This window comes from Salvelinus fontinalis, chromosome 21, assembly GCF_029448725.1.
Source record: "Salvelinus fontinalis isolate EN_2023a chromosome 21, ASM2944872v1, whole genome shotgun sequence".
In the NCBI taxonomy this organism is placed as follows: Eukaryota; Metazoa; Chordata; class Actinopteri; order Salmoniformes; family Salmonidae; genus Salvelinus; species Salvelinus fontinalis.
In genome coordinates, this window is record NC_074685.1 from 7,704,535 (window position 1) to 7,719,099 (window position 14,565).

At 39.1% G+C, this 14,565-nt stretch overlaps 1 protein-coding gene across 2 annotated transcripts in view; it reads right to left on the minus strand.

The window, feature by feature from the left end:
* The window catches only part of LOC129818116 (disabled homolog 2-interacting protein-like), a 405,090-nt gene that overhangs the window by 363,779 nt on the left and 26,746 nt on the right, over positions 1–14,565 (minus strand). For both annotated transcript variants that reach the window (XM_055873702.1, XM_055873700.1), the window contains exon 2: positions 6,892–7,013. In XM_055873702.1, the coding sequence (XP_055729677.1) occupies positions 6,892–7,013 (122 nt within the window). The remainder of the gene's footprint in view (positions 1–6,891; positions 7,014–14,565) is intronic.

A 14,565-nucleotide genomic window follows, 5' to 3' on the forward strand; every position in this document is an offset into this window, starting at 1 on the left:
AAAAAAATCAAAATTGTATCCGTAAAGTTCATAGAAACATGTCAAACGATGTTTATATTCAATCTTTAGGTTGTTTTTAGCCTAAATAATCGATAATATTTCAACCGGACAATAACGTCGTCAATTTAAAAGGTAAACAAGAAACGCACTCTCTCCGCCTCGCGCATGAAAAAGCTCTGTGACACTTTAGGGTCCACTCATTCAGACTGCTCTTACTTCCTAATTTTTCAGAATACAAGCCTGAAACAATTTCTAAAGACTGTTGACATCTAGTGGAAGGCATAGAAACTGCAATTTGAGTCCTAAGTCAATGGATGCTGTAATGGCATTGAATAGAAAACTACAAACCCCCCCCCCAAAAACTACTTCCTGAATGGATTTCTTTCAGGTTTTCGCCTGCCAAATCAGTTCTGTTATACTCACAGACACTATTTTAACCTGTTGGGGATGGGGGCGCTGTTTAGACTATTTATGCTAATTTGGCTAATTTTTGAAACGGCTTCCCACAAAATCCTTGATCGTACAATATGCATATTATTATTATTATTGGATAGAAAACAGTCTATAGTTTCTATAGGAGTTGAAATTTTGTCTCTAAGTGGAACAGAGCCCATTCTACAGCAATTTCCCTGACATGGAGTCAGATTTCAGAAATTTTGGCCCCTGATCTGGAGTCAGTTAAAAGGGCACTGATTTTGCTATGACTATACGGACACTTCTTACGTCTTCCCCTGGATGCCTTTACGTGATGACGATTCCAATGGGGTCGATTGCGCGTTCACAGGCACTACAAATGAAAAAACCCTGTAGCTAGCAAGTCTTTTCTTGCTGCGTAACGCGCGTGGAGGACACCGACCCTCTCCTGTTCCAAGCGTTAGTTTAGCCTGTTATATTTCTCCGGTCATCTTTTCACTCGTTATAGGAGTTAAAAACATCATAAGGTAGTTAATTTAAAGCGTTTTATAGCAATTTATATCCGTTTAGTGCGATTTTGGGACATTTATTTCTTTAACGCTGTGAATAGGTGGGCACGCTTTCAGTTCATCCCGAACGCAGTTGGCATTTTCACATGGCAAGAGGACAGCTTTCCACCAAAAGACGATTCCTCCCAAGAAAGGATCCTTTGCCCAAGATACTGATGGAAGAACAGCTCAAGGTAGGACATTTTTATTATGATAAATCGTGTTTCTGTCGAAACATTTTAGTGGCTTAGGACGCCATGTTTTTTGACGTAGCTTCGCTTGGCGCAAACTGTATTGAAAAGTAAGGATAAATTAAAAAATGTAATAACGCAATTGTATTAAGAATTAAATTGTCTATCAATCCCTGTCCACCCTATATTTTTTAGTCACGTTTATGAGTATTTATGTATAAGAGTAGATCACTGTCTAAGTGGCGCAAGGACTTTTTCTTTACCAGCTTGTCTACATTTCACATTGTCTAACCATGATTTTGGTGGCTAAATATAAACATTTTCGATCAAACTGTATATGCATGTTGTAATGTGATGTTACAGGAGTGTCATCGGAAGAATTCTGAGAAGGTTAGTGAAAAAATTAATATCTTTTGGCGATGTTGACTTTTATCGCTCACTTTGGCTAGAATCAATGCTGGGCTGCTAATTGCTATGTGCTAAGCTAATATAACGATTTATTGTTTTTTCGCTGTAAGACACTTAGAAAATCTGAAATATTGTCTGTATTCACAGGATCTGTGTCTTTCGATTCGTGTATGCTGTGTATTTTTACGAAATGTTTGATGATTAGTAAGTAGGTAAACACGTTGCTCTAAGTAGTTTTTCTATTCCATTTGTGACGGTGGGTGCAATTGTAACCTATGCCATCTACCTGAAATATGCACTTTTTTCTAACAAAACCTATCCCATACCATAAATATGTTATCAGACTGTCATCTAATGAGTTTTTTTGTTGGTTAGGGGCTATAAATATCTTAGTTTAGCCGAATTGGTGATGGCTACTGGTGTTGGTGGACAAATAAAAGATGGTGGATTATGCTAATGTGTTTTTAGGTAATAGATGTACATCTTTACATATTGTGTCTTCCCTGTAAAACATTTTAAAAATCGGAAATGTTGACTGGATTCACAAGATCTGTGTCTTTCATTAGCTGTATTGGACTTTAATGTGTGAAAGTTAAATATTTAAAAAAAATATTTTTTTTGAATTTCGCGGCACTGGTTTTTCAGTGGGGGGGGGGGGGGGGTGTGCCGCTAGTGCCACGCTGATCCTAGACAGGTTAAGAAATTTTTGATATTCCAATATGCATATATTTACTATTATTGGATAGAAAACAGTCTATAGTTTCTAAAAACGTTTGAATTATTGCTCTAAGTTGAACAGAACTATTTTTACAGCCCATTTCCTATCCAGAATTGAGATTTCCAAAATGCGATGTCTCTCTTTAAGACCTTGTCTATAAAAGGTCATTACACTTAGGACCGTAGAAACACGTCACACGCCTTCATCTGGGTGTAATGCGGAAGTGAGAATTGAAAGGAGTCGAATATCTCGTCCATGGACTGAATACCACACCTTCTTGTGAGACCTGCGCAGTTAAAAAAAAAATCCGGGCGCGAGGCAGAATTTAGACTCGGCTCCTGGAAGAAGCTCGATAACGGTGAATATGATCTCTTGCTACGATATTATTTGATACATGTCACAAAATCATCCTAAAGTATGTTTTTTCAATATACTTTAATTATATTATTGCAATTTATTCTCGACTTTAGACGTGATGTTTTGGAAGAATTTTTTGAAGACAGAAAGATTAGCGCCGCACAGCCGTGGTGCTTGCTAACCAAAGAGGGAAATATTTCGTTCTGGAACCCAACTAAAGACTGTACTGGACATTGGACCCCGTTACAACATTCTGATGGAATATCAACAAAGATAAGGACCCAATTTGGGATGCTTTTTCATATATCTGTCGAACTGTTCTATGCTAACTGTGCTAACTGTGCTACGCTAGCGCTTGACTAGAATCAATGCTGCTGTATGCTAGCTTATGTTGTTAGCTAATATAACGATATATTGTGTTTTCGCTGTAAAACACTTCAAAAATCGGAAATATTGGCTCTATTCACACGATATCTGTCTTTCATTAGCTATCCACCATATGTTTTTCTGAAATGTTTTATGAGGTGTAATTAGTAGTTGACGTTGGTGTCTGTATTTTCTCTGGCTACTCCCGTCTGATTTCAGACTGTAGCTATGCTGTAGCATTTATGGTAGCATCAATGTAAAACTGATTTATAGCTAAAATATGCACATTTTATGAACAAAACATAGATTTATTGTGTAACATGTTATATGACTGTCATCTGAGGTAGTTTTTTCTGGGTTCTTTAGGTTGGTTTTAGGTTATTTCGGTTGGCTTGTGCATGCTACTTGAATCATAATTCATACATCATAATCATAATCATACGTGTCTGTCCACTTTTGTATTTGGTGGTGAGCTAACATAAATATATGTGGTGTTTTCTCTGTAAAACATTTTAAAAATCGGACATGTTGGCTGGATTGACAAGATGTTTATCTTTCAAATGCTGTATTGGACTTGTTAATGTGTGAAAGTTAAATATTTTTAAAAAATAGATTTTGAATTTCGCGCCCTGCAGCTGTTGTCATTTTCGTTCCGACATCGGGTTTGCAGCCCAAACAGGTTATGCAAGAATGGGCTGCCATCAGTCAGGATGTGGCCCAGTTAATTAACAGCATGCCAGGGCGGATTGCAGAGTTCTTGAAAATGAAGGGTCAACACTGCAAATATTGACTCTTTGCATCAACTTGCATCAGTCAATAAAAGCCTTTGACACTTATGAAATGCTTGTAATTATACTTCAGTATTCCATAGTAACACCTGACAAAAAATATCTAAAGACACTGAGGCAGCAGACTTTGCTAAAATTAATATTTGTGTCATTCTCAAAACTTTTGGCCACGACTGTACATAATATTCTAGCTTGAACTGAGAAGCCTCATGGCAGATTTATGGAGCTACATGTGTTAGCGGTAGTTCCTTTTGTCAGTGAGTTGACCAGCTAGGTCAGCTAGGCTAGCTGGCAAAATATGTAAAATGTGTAGTATAGAAGGAAATTAGCTTTAAAACTTCTTAGGGATAAGGGGCGACATTTTCAATTTTGGATGAATTTGTGCCCAAATTAAACGGCCTCGTACTCTGTCCTATATCATATGATATACATATTATTATTACTATTGGATAGAAAACACTCTGAAGTTTCTAAAACTGTTTGAATTATATCTGTGAGTAAAACAAAACTCATGTGGCAGGCAAACTGGAAGTGAAAATTCTAAAATGGGTCGCTGTGAAAGGCATCGCCTATTCAATTGCCTTATATTTATGGATCTGTATGCACTTCATACGCCTTCCACTAGATGTCAACAGGTAGTAGAACGTGGAATGAAGCATATAGCTTCATGTGGGACCGGATAAGAGCATTTGGAGTGACAGGTCAGGCAGATTGCCAGTTCTTGGCCACGCGCAGAGGGCATGTGATGTCTTTGTCTGCACTGCGTTAGATAGACATGAAGAAATGCTCAGTTTGGGACGTTATTGGATATATATGAGAAAAACATCCTGAAGATTGATTCTCAACTGAGTTTGACCAGTTTATTCGATTTGTAATATCACTTTTTGAAGTTTTCGTTCATTAGCGTGAAGTTCGATGGACACGTGAACTACACATGCTAGCCAAAGTTGCTAATTCGACAGAAGAAATGGACATTATAAAACAAAACAACGATTTATTGTGGAACTAGGATTCCTGGCACTGCATTCTGATGAAAGTTCATCAAAGGTAAGGGAATATTTATTATGTTATTTCGTACTTCTGTTGACTCTCTTGACTTCAACATGGCGGAGAATGGCTGAGCGCTGTCTCAGATTATTGCATGCTGTGCATTTTACTAAAGTTATTTTTTTAAATCTAACACAGCGGTTGCATTAAGAACCAGTGTATCTTTAATTATATGTTAAACATGTATCTTTCATCAAAGTTTATGATGAGTATTTCTGTATTTCACGCTGCTATCTGTAATTACTTTCGCTATTTTGGAGCCATTTCTGAACATGGCGCCAATGTAAAACCACAATTTCTGGCTATAAATATGCACATAATCGAACAAAACATAAATGTATTGTATAACATGATGTCATATGTCTGTCATCTGATGAAGTTGTTCAAAGGTTAGTGATTCATTTTATCTCTATTTGTGGGTTTTGTGAAAGCTATCTTTTCTGTGAAAAAATGGCAGTGTGTTTTTGGATATTGTGATGAGCTAACATAAATATATGTTGTGTTTTCGCTGTAAAACATTTTAAAAATCGGACATGTTGGCTGGATTCACAAGATGTTAATCTTTCATTTGCTGTATTGGACTTGTGATTTCATGAAATTATATTATACGATATTCCCTGTGGCGCTAGGCTGGGCTATGCTAGTCAGCGTTTCTGATGAGAATGATCCCGGATCCGGGCTGGGTAGTCCAGAAAGGTTAAAACGGCAACATTTTAATTTTAAACCTCTTAGTCTCATGGCAAAATGTGAACAAAAGCATGAGATGAGCTTTATGACTTCTTCCGGCTGCAGGAGTCCCATCCACAATGTCAGTCATGTTGTGTGTGCGTGTTTGTGTGTCTGTGTGTTGTTAATGTTGTAGTTGTTGTGTTCCGTAAATGGTACGGTCTAATAAGCTCCATTCTGAGGCTCCTCTAGCTCCTCTACTACCATCATTCATCACACAAGTGTGTGTGTGTGTGTGTGTGTGTGTGTGTGTGTGTGTGTGTGTGTGTGTGTGTGTGTGTGTGTGTGTGTGTGAGAGTGTGTGTGTGTGTGTGTGTGTGTGTGTGTGTGTGTGTGTGTGTGTGTGTGTGTGTGTGTGTGTGTGTGTGTGTGTGTGTGTGTGTGTGTGTGTGTGTGTGTGTGTGTGAGATCGCCTTTCTAGAAATCCTGACACATGTTCCTGATAAACACTCCTGCCACAATTTCTCTACCCGTGTCATCTGAATGGAAGTCCTTATGCAATAGTGACCCAGCACTTTGCCTCCATCTTGTAACATGCAACTTGTAACATTCACGCACGCACACACAAACACATACGCACACGCACAGTACTTAGTGTTATTATTCATAACGCAGCAACCTTGTCCCATTTTGTGTCTGTGTGAATGGTTCTCTAAGGTGTCATAAAGACAATAGCAGTAAAACATCATGCTTTATGAGACCTGAGCTCCTGGGATACGCAGATGATCTTCAGCCAGCTCTAATTATTGTATTTCACTCCGACACATCTTTAATTATTCATTTGTTATACAGCTTTTGTGTATGTGTCTGTGTGTGTGTGTGTGTGTGTGTGTGTGTGTGTGTGTGTGTGTGTGTGTGTGTGTGTGTGTGTGTGTGTGTGTGTGTGTGTGTGTGTGTGTGTGTGTGTGTGTGTGTGTGTGTGTGTGTTTCTTGGGTGGGATGGGCGAGCTAGCAGTCTGTCATTGATTTTAATGTAAAAATCCTTGTCTGTGCTCTGAACTTCAGTACCTCTGCAGCAGGCAGGAAGGCAGGCGGCTCTAACCATGCACACACACACCGCCACATGCGTCACTATGAAATTGTAGAGCAGTACACAACAGCGCCACGGTGTTCAGCCGTCTGATTCACTACCCACCAGTAGCACCATTACCAGCACAGTAATATTACAGAAGATGGGAGAGAGGCAGAGAGAGGGAGGAGAGAGTGGGAGAGAAGAGGAGAAGAAGATAGATGGTGGGAAGAGGGGGAGTAGTAGGAGGGTAGTAGAGAAAATTAGGAGAGGAGAATACAGTAGAGAGAGAGAAATTATGTGCTAGCTCAATATGTACCTCCTCTTTGTCCAGGAGCAGCATCTGACAGTCAGTGACCACACAGAACTTGGGATTCCACACGGTCCTTTCGTCATAGGGGTGACCACACGACATCCAGTAGGCTGGGGGACCCAGCACGTCTAAAGAGAGAAAGGGGAGATAGAGAGACAGAGGTGGTAGAGGGAGAAAAAAAGAGAGAGAGAGAGAAAGAGAGAGAGAGAGGGGTGATAGAGAGCAAGGGGGGAGGGAGAGAGAGTAAATGAAAAAAGTAGGAAAACTTGTTAAAACTTCTTCAGGCTAGGGTCTATTTTTCTCCACTTCCTGTCTGACTGACGTGCCCAAAGTAAACTGCCTGTTACTCAGGCCCAGAAGCCAGGATATGCATATAATTAGTACCATTTTGTAGAAATGTTTAAATAATGTATGAGACTATAACACAATTGATATGGTAGGAGAAAATCCAAAGAGCCCATGCTCTTTCAATGGAAAGCTATGGGTCCTATGCAATTCCAGCTCCCCGATTGCAATTCCTATGGCTTCCACTAGCTTCCAACAGTCTCTAACTCAATAGGGGGTGCTGTTGGGACTTTGTAATATTTACGTTCCCAAATTAAACTGCCTCGTACTCAATTCTTGCTCGTACAATATGCATATTATTACTACTATTGGATAGAAAACACTCTCTAGTTTCTAAAACCGTTTGAATTTTTTCTCTGAGTGAAACAGAACTCATTCTGCAGCACATTTCCTGTCAGGGAGTGAGATTTCAGAAATCGAGGTCCCTGTTCTGAGGTCAGTTTATAAGTCCCCATGTAAGCCATCGGGCTACATGCACTGCATACGCCTTCCTCTAGATGTCAGTAAGCGGGGAGAATTTGAATGGAGTGGATTGCGCAATCTGGGCCACTATAAAGGATCATGGAACGGAAGTACCGTTCTTTTCAACGGGGCATCTGGCGCAAGGGGACATCACAATGGCGTCCAGCAAAAGCTTTCGTTTTAGCAGTTCTATATCTCCGGTCATGTTTTTATTCGTTATAGGTGTTAAAACTTCTTGCCACTAGGGGGGTGCTATTTCAACATAGCACAAATGTGTACCCAATGTAAACGGCCTCGTACTCAATTCTTGCTCGTACAATATGCATATTATTCTTACTATTGGATAGAAAACACTCTCTAGTTTCTAAAACCGTTGGAATTATGTCTGTGGGTGAACCAGAACTCTTTCTGCAGCGAAATCCATGACAGGAACTGCGAAGGTCTGAAAACGAAGCTCTGCTCTGAGATCAGTTTAAAGCCCTGTATGTATCGTATGGATCGACATGAACTGCACCCGCCTTCCCCTGGATGTCAGTAACCAATGAGAAGTGGAATGGGGTCTCTACGTCATTCTCCGAGTTTATAAATGGTCAAGGAGCGAGAGGACCTCTCTTTTCGACTTTTGCCTTTACGCAAAGCAGGACCTCAGCATGGCATTTTGGAACGCTCAGTTATCGACCTTAAATATATCCGTCTTTAATTTAATTTGATATAGGTGTTAGAAGCATCATAAAGAAGTTATTTTAAACCGAGTTATATCATTTTATGCGAGTATATTGCTATTTTCGGAATTTCCTTAGAATTACGTTTTGGGTATTTGGGCATGCGTGACCACATAGCTACTGTTAGCGGCTAATTCCGAAGTTGAAGGCCGACGTTTTAGAAACCAAGCAAGGATTCTTTTGGACAAAGGACCACTTGGCCAAGATTCTGATGGAAGCTCGTCCAAAAGTAAGAGCTATTTATGATGTTATTCCGTATTTATGTGTAAAAATGTAAACGGATTTGACCGCAATTATTTCGGCACTAGTCTGGCTGTAGCGCACACTGTATGTCTTGTAACGTTAATTTTAAAAATCTAACTCAGCGATTGCATTAAGAACTAATTTGTCTTTCAATTGCTGTCCAACCTGTATTTTTTTAGTCAAGTTTATGAATAGCTTTCGATAAGATTAGGTGCCTTTCCAAAATGGCGCCGGCCAGAATGCATGCCCTGTTGCTACTGATCACATTGTATAACCACGGTGTGTGCTGCTAAATATGCACATTTTCGAACAAAACCTATATGGATTGTGTAATATGATGTTACAGGACTGTCATCTGAAGAATTCTGAGAAGGTTAGTGAAAAAATTAATAGCGTTTGGTGGTTTATAACGTTATTGCTATTTTTGCCTTGAATCAATGCTGCCGTGTGACTGACTATTGTACTAAGCTAAGATTACGCTATATTGTGTTTTCGCTGTAAAACACTTAGAAAATCTGACATATTGGCTATATTCACATGATCTGTGTCTTTCATCTGCTGTACGCTGTGTATTTTTAAGAAATGTTTTATGATGAGTAATTAGCTAATACACGATGGTCTCTGTAGTTATTCTAGTCATTTTAGTGATAGTTGTGATGGGAGCTGCAATTGTAAACTATGATTTCTACCTGAAATATGCAGATTTCTCTAACAAAACCTATGCTATACAATAAATATGTTATCAGACTGTCATCTGATGAGGTTTGTTTCTTGGTTAGTGGCTATTTATATCTTTATTTGGTCGAATTTGTGATAGCTACTGATGCAGTAAGAAAATGGTGGAGTAAGAAAATTGTTGTCTTTTGCTAACGTGGTTAGCTAATAGATTTCCATATTGTGTCTTCCCTGTAAAACATTTTTAAAATCAGAGATGATGGCTTGAATCACAAGATCTGTATCTTTCATTTGGTGTCTTGGACTTGTGATTTCAAGAACATTTTATTTTATGATATCCCTGTGGCTTTAGGCTAGACTATGCTAGTCAGCTTTTGTGATGGGGGGGATCCCGGATCCGGGTTAGGTAGGCGTTAGAGGTTAAAGACATCATAAGGTAGTTAATTTAAACCGACTTATAGCAGTTTATATCAGTTTATTGCGATTTTCTGGGATTTCTTTGTGACGCGCTTTCACGAGTTGGACACCTCTCCAGTGGGTGGCTATCGTTAGCTGCTATTTCTACAGGAAAAGAGGACATCTTTCAACCAAAAGACGATTGTTCTGGAGAAAGGACACCTTGCCCAAGATTCTGATGGAAGCTCGGCAAATAGTAAGCAATCTTTATGTTGTTAATTCGTATTTATGTTGACAAATGTCAAATAATAATTCCGCCATGGATTTCGGTGCGGTCTCGCTTTAGCGCACGCTGTATGCTGAAGTAACGTTAATTTTAAAAATGTAACACAGTGATTGCATTAAGAACTAATTTGTCTTTCATTTGCTGTCCAACTTGTATTTTTTAGTCAAGTTTATGAATAGTTTTCGATTAGATTAGGTGCCTCTCCAAGATGGCGCCGGAGAGATTGCTTGAAGTTTTGGCCACTAATCACGTTGTATAACCACGATTTGTGCCGCTAAATATGCACATTTTCGAACAAACTCTATATGCATTGTGTAATATGATGTTATAGGACTGTCATCTGAAGAATTCTGAGAAGGTTAGTGAAAAAATTTATATATTTTGGTGGTTTATACGTTATCGCTATTTTTGGCTTGAATCAATGCTGTTGTGATGTTTGCTATTGTGGTAAGCTAATATAACGCTATATTGTGTTTTCGCTGTAAAACACTTAGAAAATCTGAAATATTGGCTGGATTCACAAGATCTGTGTCTTTCATTTGCTGTACGCTGTGTATTTTTAAGAAATGTTTTATGATGAGTAATTAGGTTATACACGATGGTCTCTGTAGTTATTCTAGGTGCTTTGGTGAGAGTTGTGATGTTGGCTGCAATGGTAAACTATGATTTATACCTGAAATATGCACATTTTTCTAACAAAACATATGCTATACAATAAATATGTTATCAGACTGTCATCTGAGGAAGTTGTTTCTTGGTTAGTGGCTATTTATATCTTTATTTGGTCGAAATTGTGATAGCTACCTATGCAGGAAAAAAATGGTGGACAAAAAAAGTTGTGTCTTTTGCTATCGTGGTTAGCTAATAGATTTACATATTGTGTTTTCCCTGTAAAACATTTTAAAAATCAGAAATGATGGCTGGATTCACAAGATGTGTATCTTTCATCTGGTGTCCTGGACTTGTGATTTAATGATATTTAGATGCTACTATTTACTTGTGACGCTATGCTAGGCTATGCTAGTCAGCTTTTTTACTGGCGGGGGTGCTCCCGGACCCGGGATTGGGAGGAAGTAGAAGTTAATCAAGATTTCAGGCTTGTTTCACAAACGAGGAAGAATTTTGAGTTTTGGTACAGGGAGTCAGAGTTGGAAAACAGTCTGTGCATGCGCGACGAAGAGGACGCTCACTTGCTAATTTTACTTTTCTATTGAACATACTTCTTTCTGTATGAAATATTATAGTTTAATTACATTTTAGGGTACCTGAGGATTAAATAGAAATGTATTTTGACTTGTTTTAACAAAGTTTAGCGGTAGCTTTTTGGATTCCTTTCTCTGCATGTTGAACGGGTGGATTACTCAAATAGATGGCTCCAACTAAACAGACTTTTTGGGATATAAAGAAGGATTTTATCTAACAAAACGACCATACATGTTGTAGCTGGGACCCTTGGGATTGCAAATCAGAGGAAGATTTTCAAAAAGTAAGTGAGTATTTAATCGCTATTTGTGATTTTCCGAAGCCTGTGCTGGTTGAAAAATATTTTGATGTGGGGCGCCGTCCTCAAACAATTGCATGGCATGCTTTTGCTGTGAAGCCTATTGTAAATTGGTCAAAGCAGTTAGATTGACAAGAATTTAAGCTTTAAAACCAATATAAAACACTTGTATGTAGCTAGATGTTTAATATCCACAATTTTTATGATTATTTTTTTGAATTGCGCGACCTCCAATTTCACCGGAAGTTGTTGACAGGTGTCCCACTGATGGGACGCCTAGCCCTAATACAGTATGTCAATATGTTTTATATCTCAGCAGATTTTAAAACAGGGAGAAAACGATGGACTTTACACTAAGAACAGAGCTGACAACCTGCGAGACGGGAATACAACACCAACTGAAAGAGAGTGAACAGAAAAAGCAAAAAGCAATCAGAGTTTTATTCCATGTGTCTCTTTCATGTAACTCGACTCGCACAACAAACACTTCAGCTCAGTCAATATAAAACCTCTGATACTCTTTACTCCTTAATGAATATCGGACTAGAGGGTATTAACTGGAGTGCTTTCTGCTCCTTCCTACCCCATCTACATAATGTCAGAGGAGGAACATGATGTGTATAAAACGCATTGCTACTGTAATTCTCCTAGACAAGCTAAATAAGCAGCACCTGGATCTCAGATAAGTATCTGCTTGCTTATGGTAGTAGTACATTTCTCAATCTACAGTGAACAAAAATATAAATGTATCTTGCAACAATTTCTAAGATTTTACTGAGTTACAGTTCATATAAGGACATCAATCAATTTAACCCCCCTGTTGTGTTCGTTTCATATTAATTAATTCTGTGTTCCCGGTCCAAAATTACTGCCCCATTATAGCTGGTTATAAATCCATAATAATACATATATTATCACCTAATGTTGTGTTAGATCTTTTTATCAACTTAAGTTCTTGTGAATATTACAAGTTTTGAACTTCAATGTGCTATTTATGGCCTGTAGGCCTTACTGACCTGAGCTCATACAACTCATTTTTGAGTAAAAAAAGCATAATGTATGGATTATTTTGACTATAACAAATACTCAGATGAAACATATTGTGCTATTTATCACAGACTACTTTGTGTCAAACTTTAATAAGGACTCTCTCATCCTCACCAGTGTCATGATCAAAGATATGATCAACAGCCTCACATACAGTATATCGTTTGGTCATTGTGCTGCCACAGAATGAATTGTGAGGCCTCAAAAAAGCTTTATATACCAGAGCTGCGAGAAAAGGTAGGTAGCCTAGTTGGTCGAAACCCAAAGGTTGTGTAGACAAGGTAATACATTAATAGTGTAATAATTCAATTATCTTTTTTATTTATGTACTATATTTTATTTCTATTTGACTTTGTTACTTCTTTTTGATATTTATGAGTCTTATTTTTGTATAGATTTTTATATTTATATAGTTTTAAATGTTATGATTATTTATTTGTGTTGTTCCAAATGTCTGGGGGGTACTTCGCCAAGGAGCCGTACAAGCTAGAAACGCCAGTGTGTGTGTGTGTGTGTGTGTGTGTGTGTGTGTGTGTGTGTGTGTGTGTGTGTGTGTGTGTGTGTGTGTGTGTGTGTGTGTGTGTGTGTGTGTGTGTGTGTGTGTGTGTGTGTGTGTGTGTGTGCTCAAACATACATGCATGTGGGGGTCTGGGAGAGGAAGTGTGTCCATCTGATGAGTATCTCACCCATTCATTTCTAATGACCGGTCATTTTTGACCAGGAACACCACAGGTGTACAAAACTTAAATAAAACACCCCAAATTTTATGAAAATCATCAAAATGTATTTTGTGTGTTCAGATGTCCTGTGTGGACAAAGTCATGGAACCTTATGACAATCAGATTAAATTAACTAAATTTTCAGAGAGAGAACTTCAACCGGAACACAGCAGGAGGGTTAAATAAATTAATTTGGCCCTAATCTATGGATTTCACTACTGGGGATACAGATATGCATCTGTTGGTCACAGATAGCTAAAAAAAAAAGTAGGGGCGTGGATAAGAAAAGCAGTCAGTATCTGGTGTGACCACCATTTGCCTCATGCAGCGCGACACATCACCTTTGCATAGAGTTGATCAGGCTGTTGATTGTGACCTGTGGAACAATCAATTTATTTCAATTGAATGTTGTCCCACTCCTCTTCAATGGTTGTGCAAAGTTGCTGGATATTGGCGGGAACTAGAACACAGTGCCGTACACGTCGATCCAGAGCATCCGAAACATGCTCAATGGGTGACATGTCTGGTGAGTATGCAGGCCATGGAAGAACTGGAACATTTTCAGAATTTAGGAATTGTGTACAGATCCTTGAGACATGGGGCCATGCATTGTCATGCTGAAACATGAGGTGATAGTGGAGAGTCAATTGCACAACAATGAGCCTCAAGATCCCGTCACGGTATCTCTGTACATTCAAATTGCCATCAATAAAATGTAATTGTGTTCATTGTCCATAGCTTTTGCCTGCCCATACCATAATCCCACCGCCACCATGGGGCTCTCTGTTCACACGCTGCTTGTCATCTCCCCGGAACAATTGAAACCGGGATTCATCTGGTTTGCCAGTGTGCCAGTGGCTAATGAAGGTGAGCATTTGCCCACTGAAGTCGGTTACGATGCCGAACTGCAGTCAGATCAAGATCCTGGTGATGACGACGAGTGTGCAGGTGAGCTCCCTGAGACTGTTTCTGACAGTTTGTTCATAAATTCTTTGGTTGTGCAAACCCACAGTTTCATCAGCTGTCCGGGTGGCTGGTCTCAGACGATCCTGAGGGTGAAGAAGCCAGATGTGGAGGTCCTCAGCTGGCGTGGAAACACGTAGTCTGCGGTTGTGAGGCCAGTTGTACGTACTGCCAAATTCTCTGAATCGACGTTGGAGGCGGCTTATGGTAGAGAAGTGAACATTAAATGATCTGGCAACAGCTCTGGTGAACATTTCTGCAGTCAGTATACCAGTTGCACGCTCCCTCAAAACTTGAGACATCTGTGGCATTGTGTTGCAT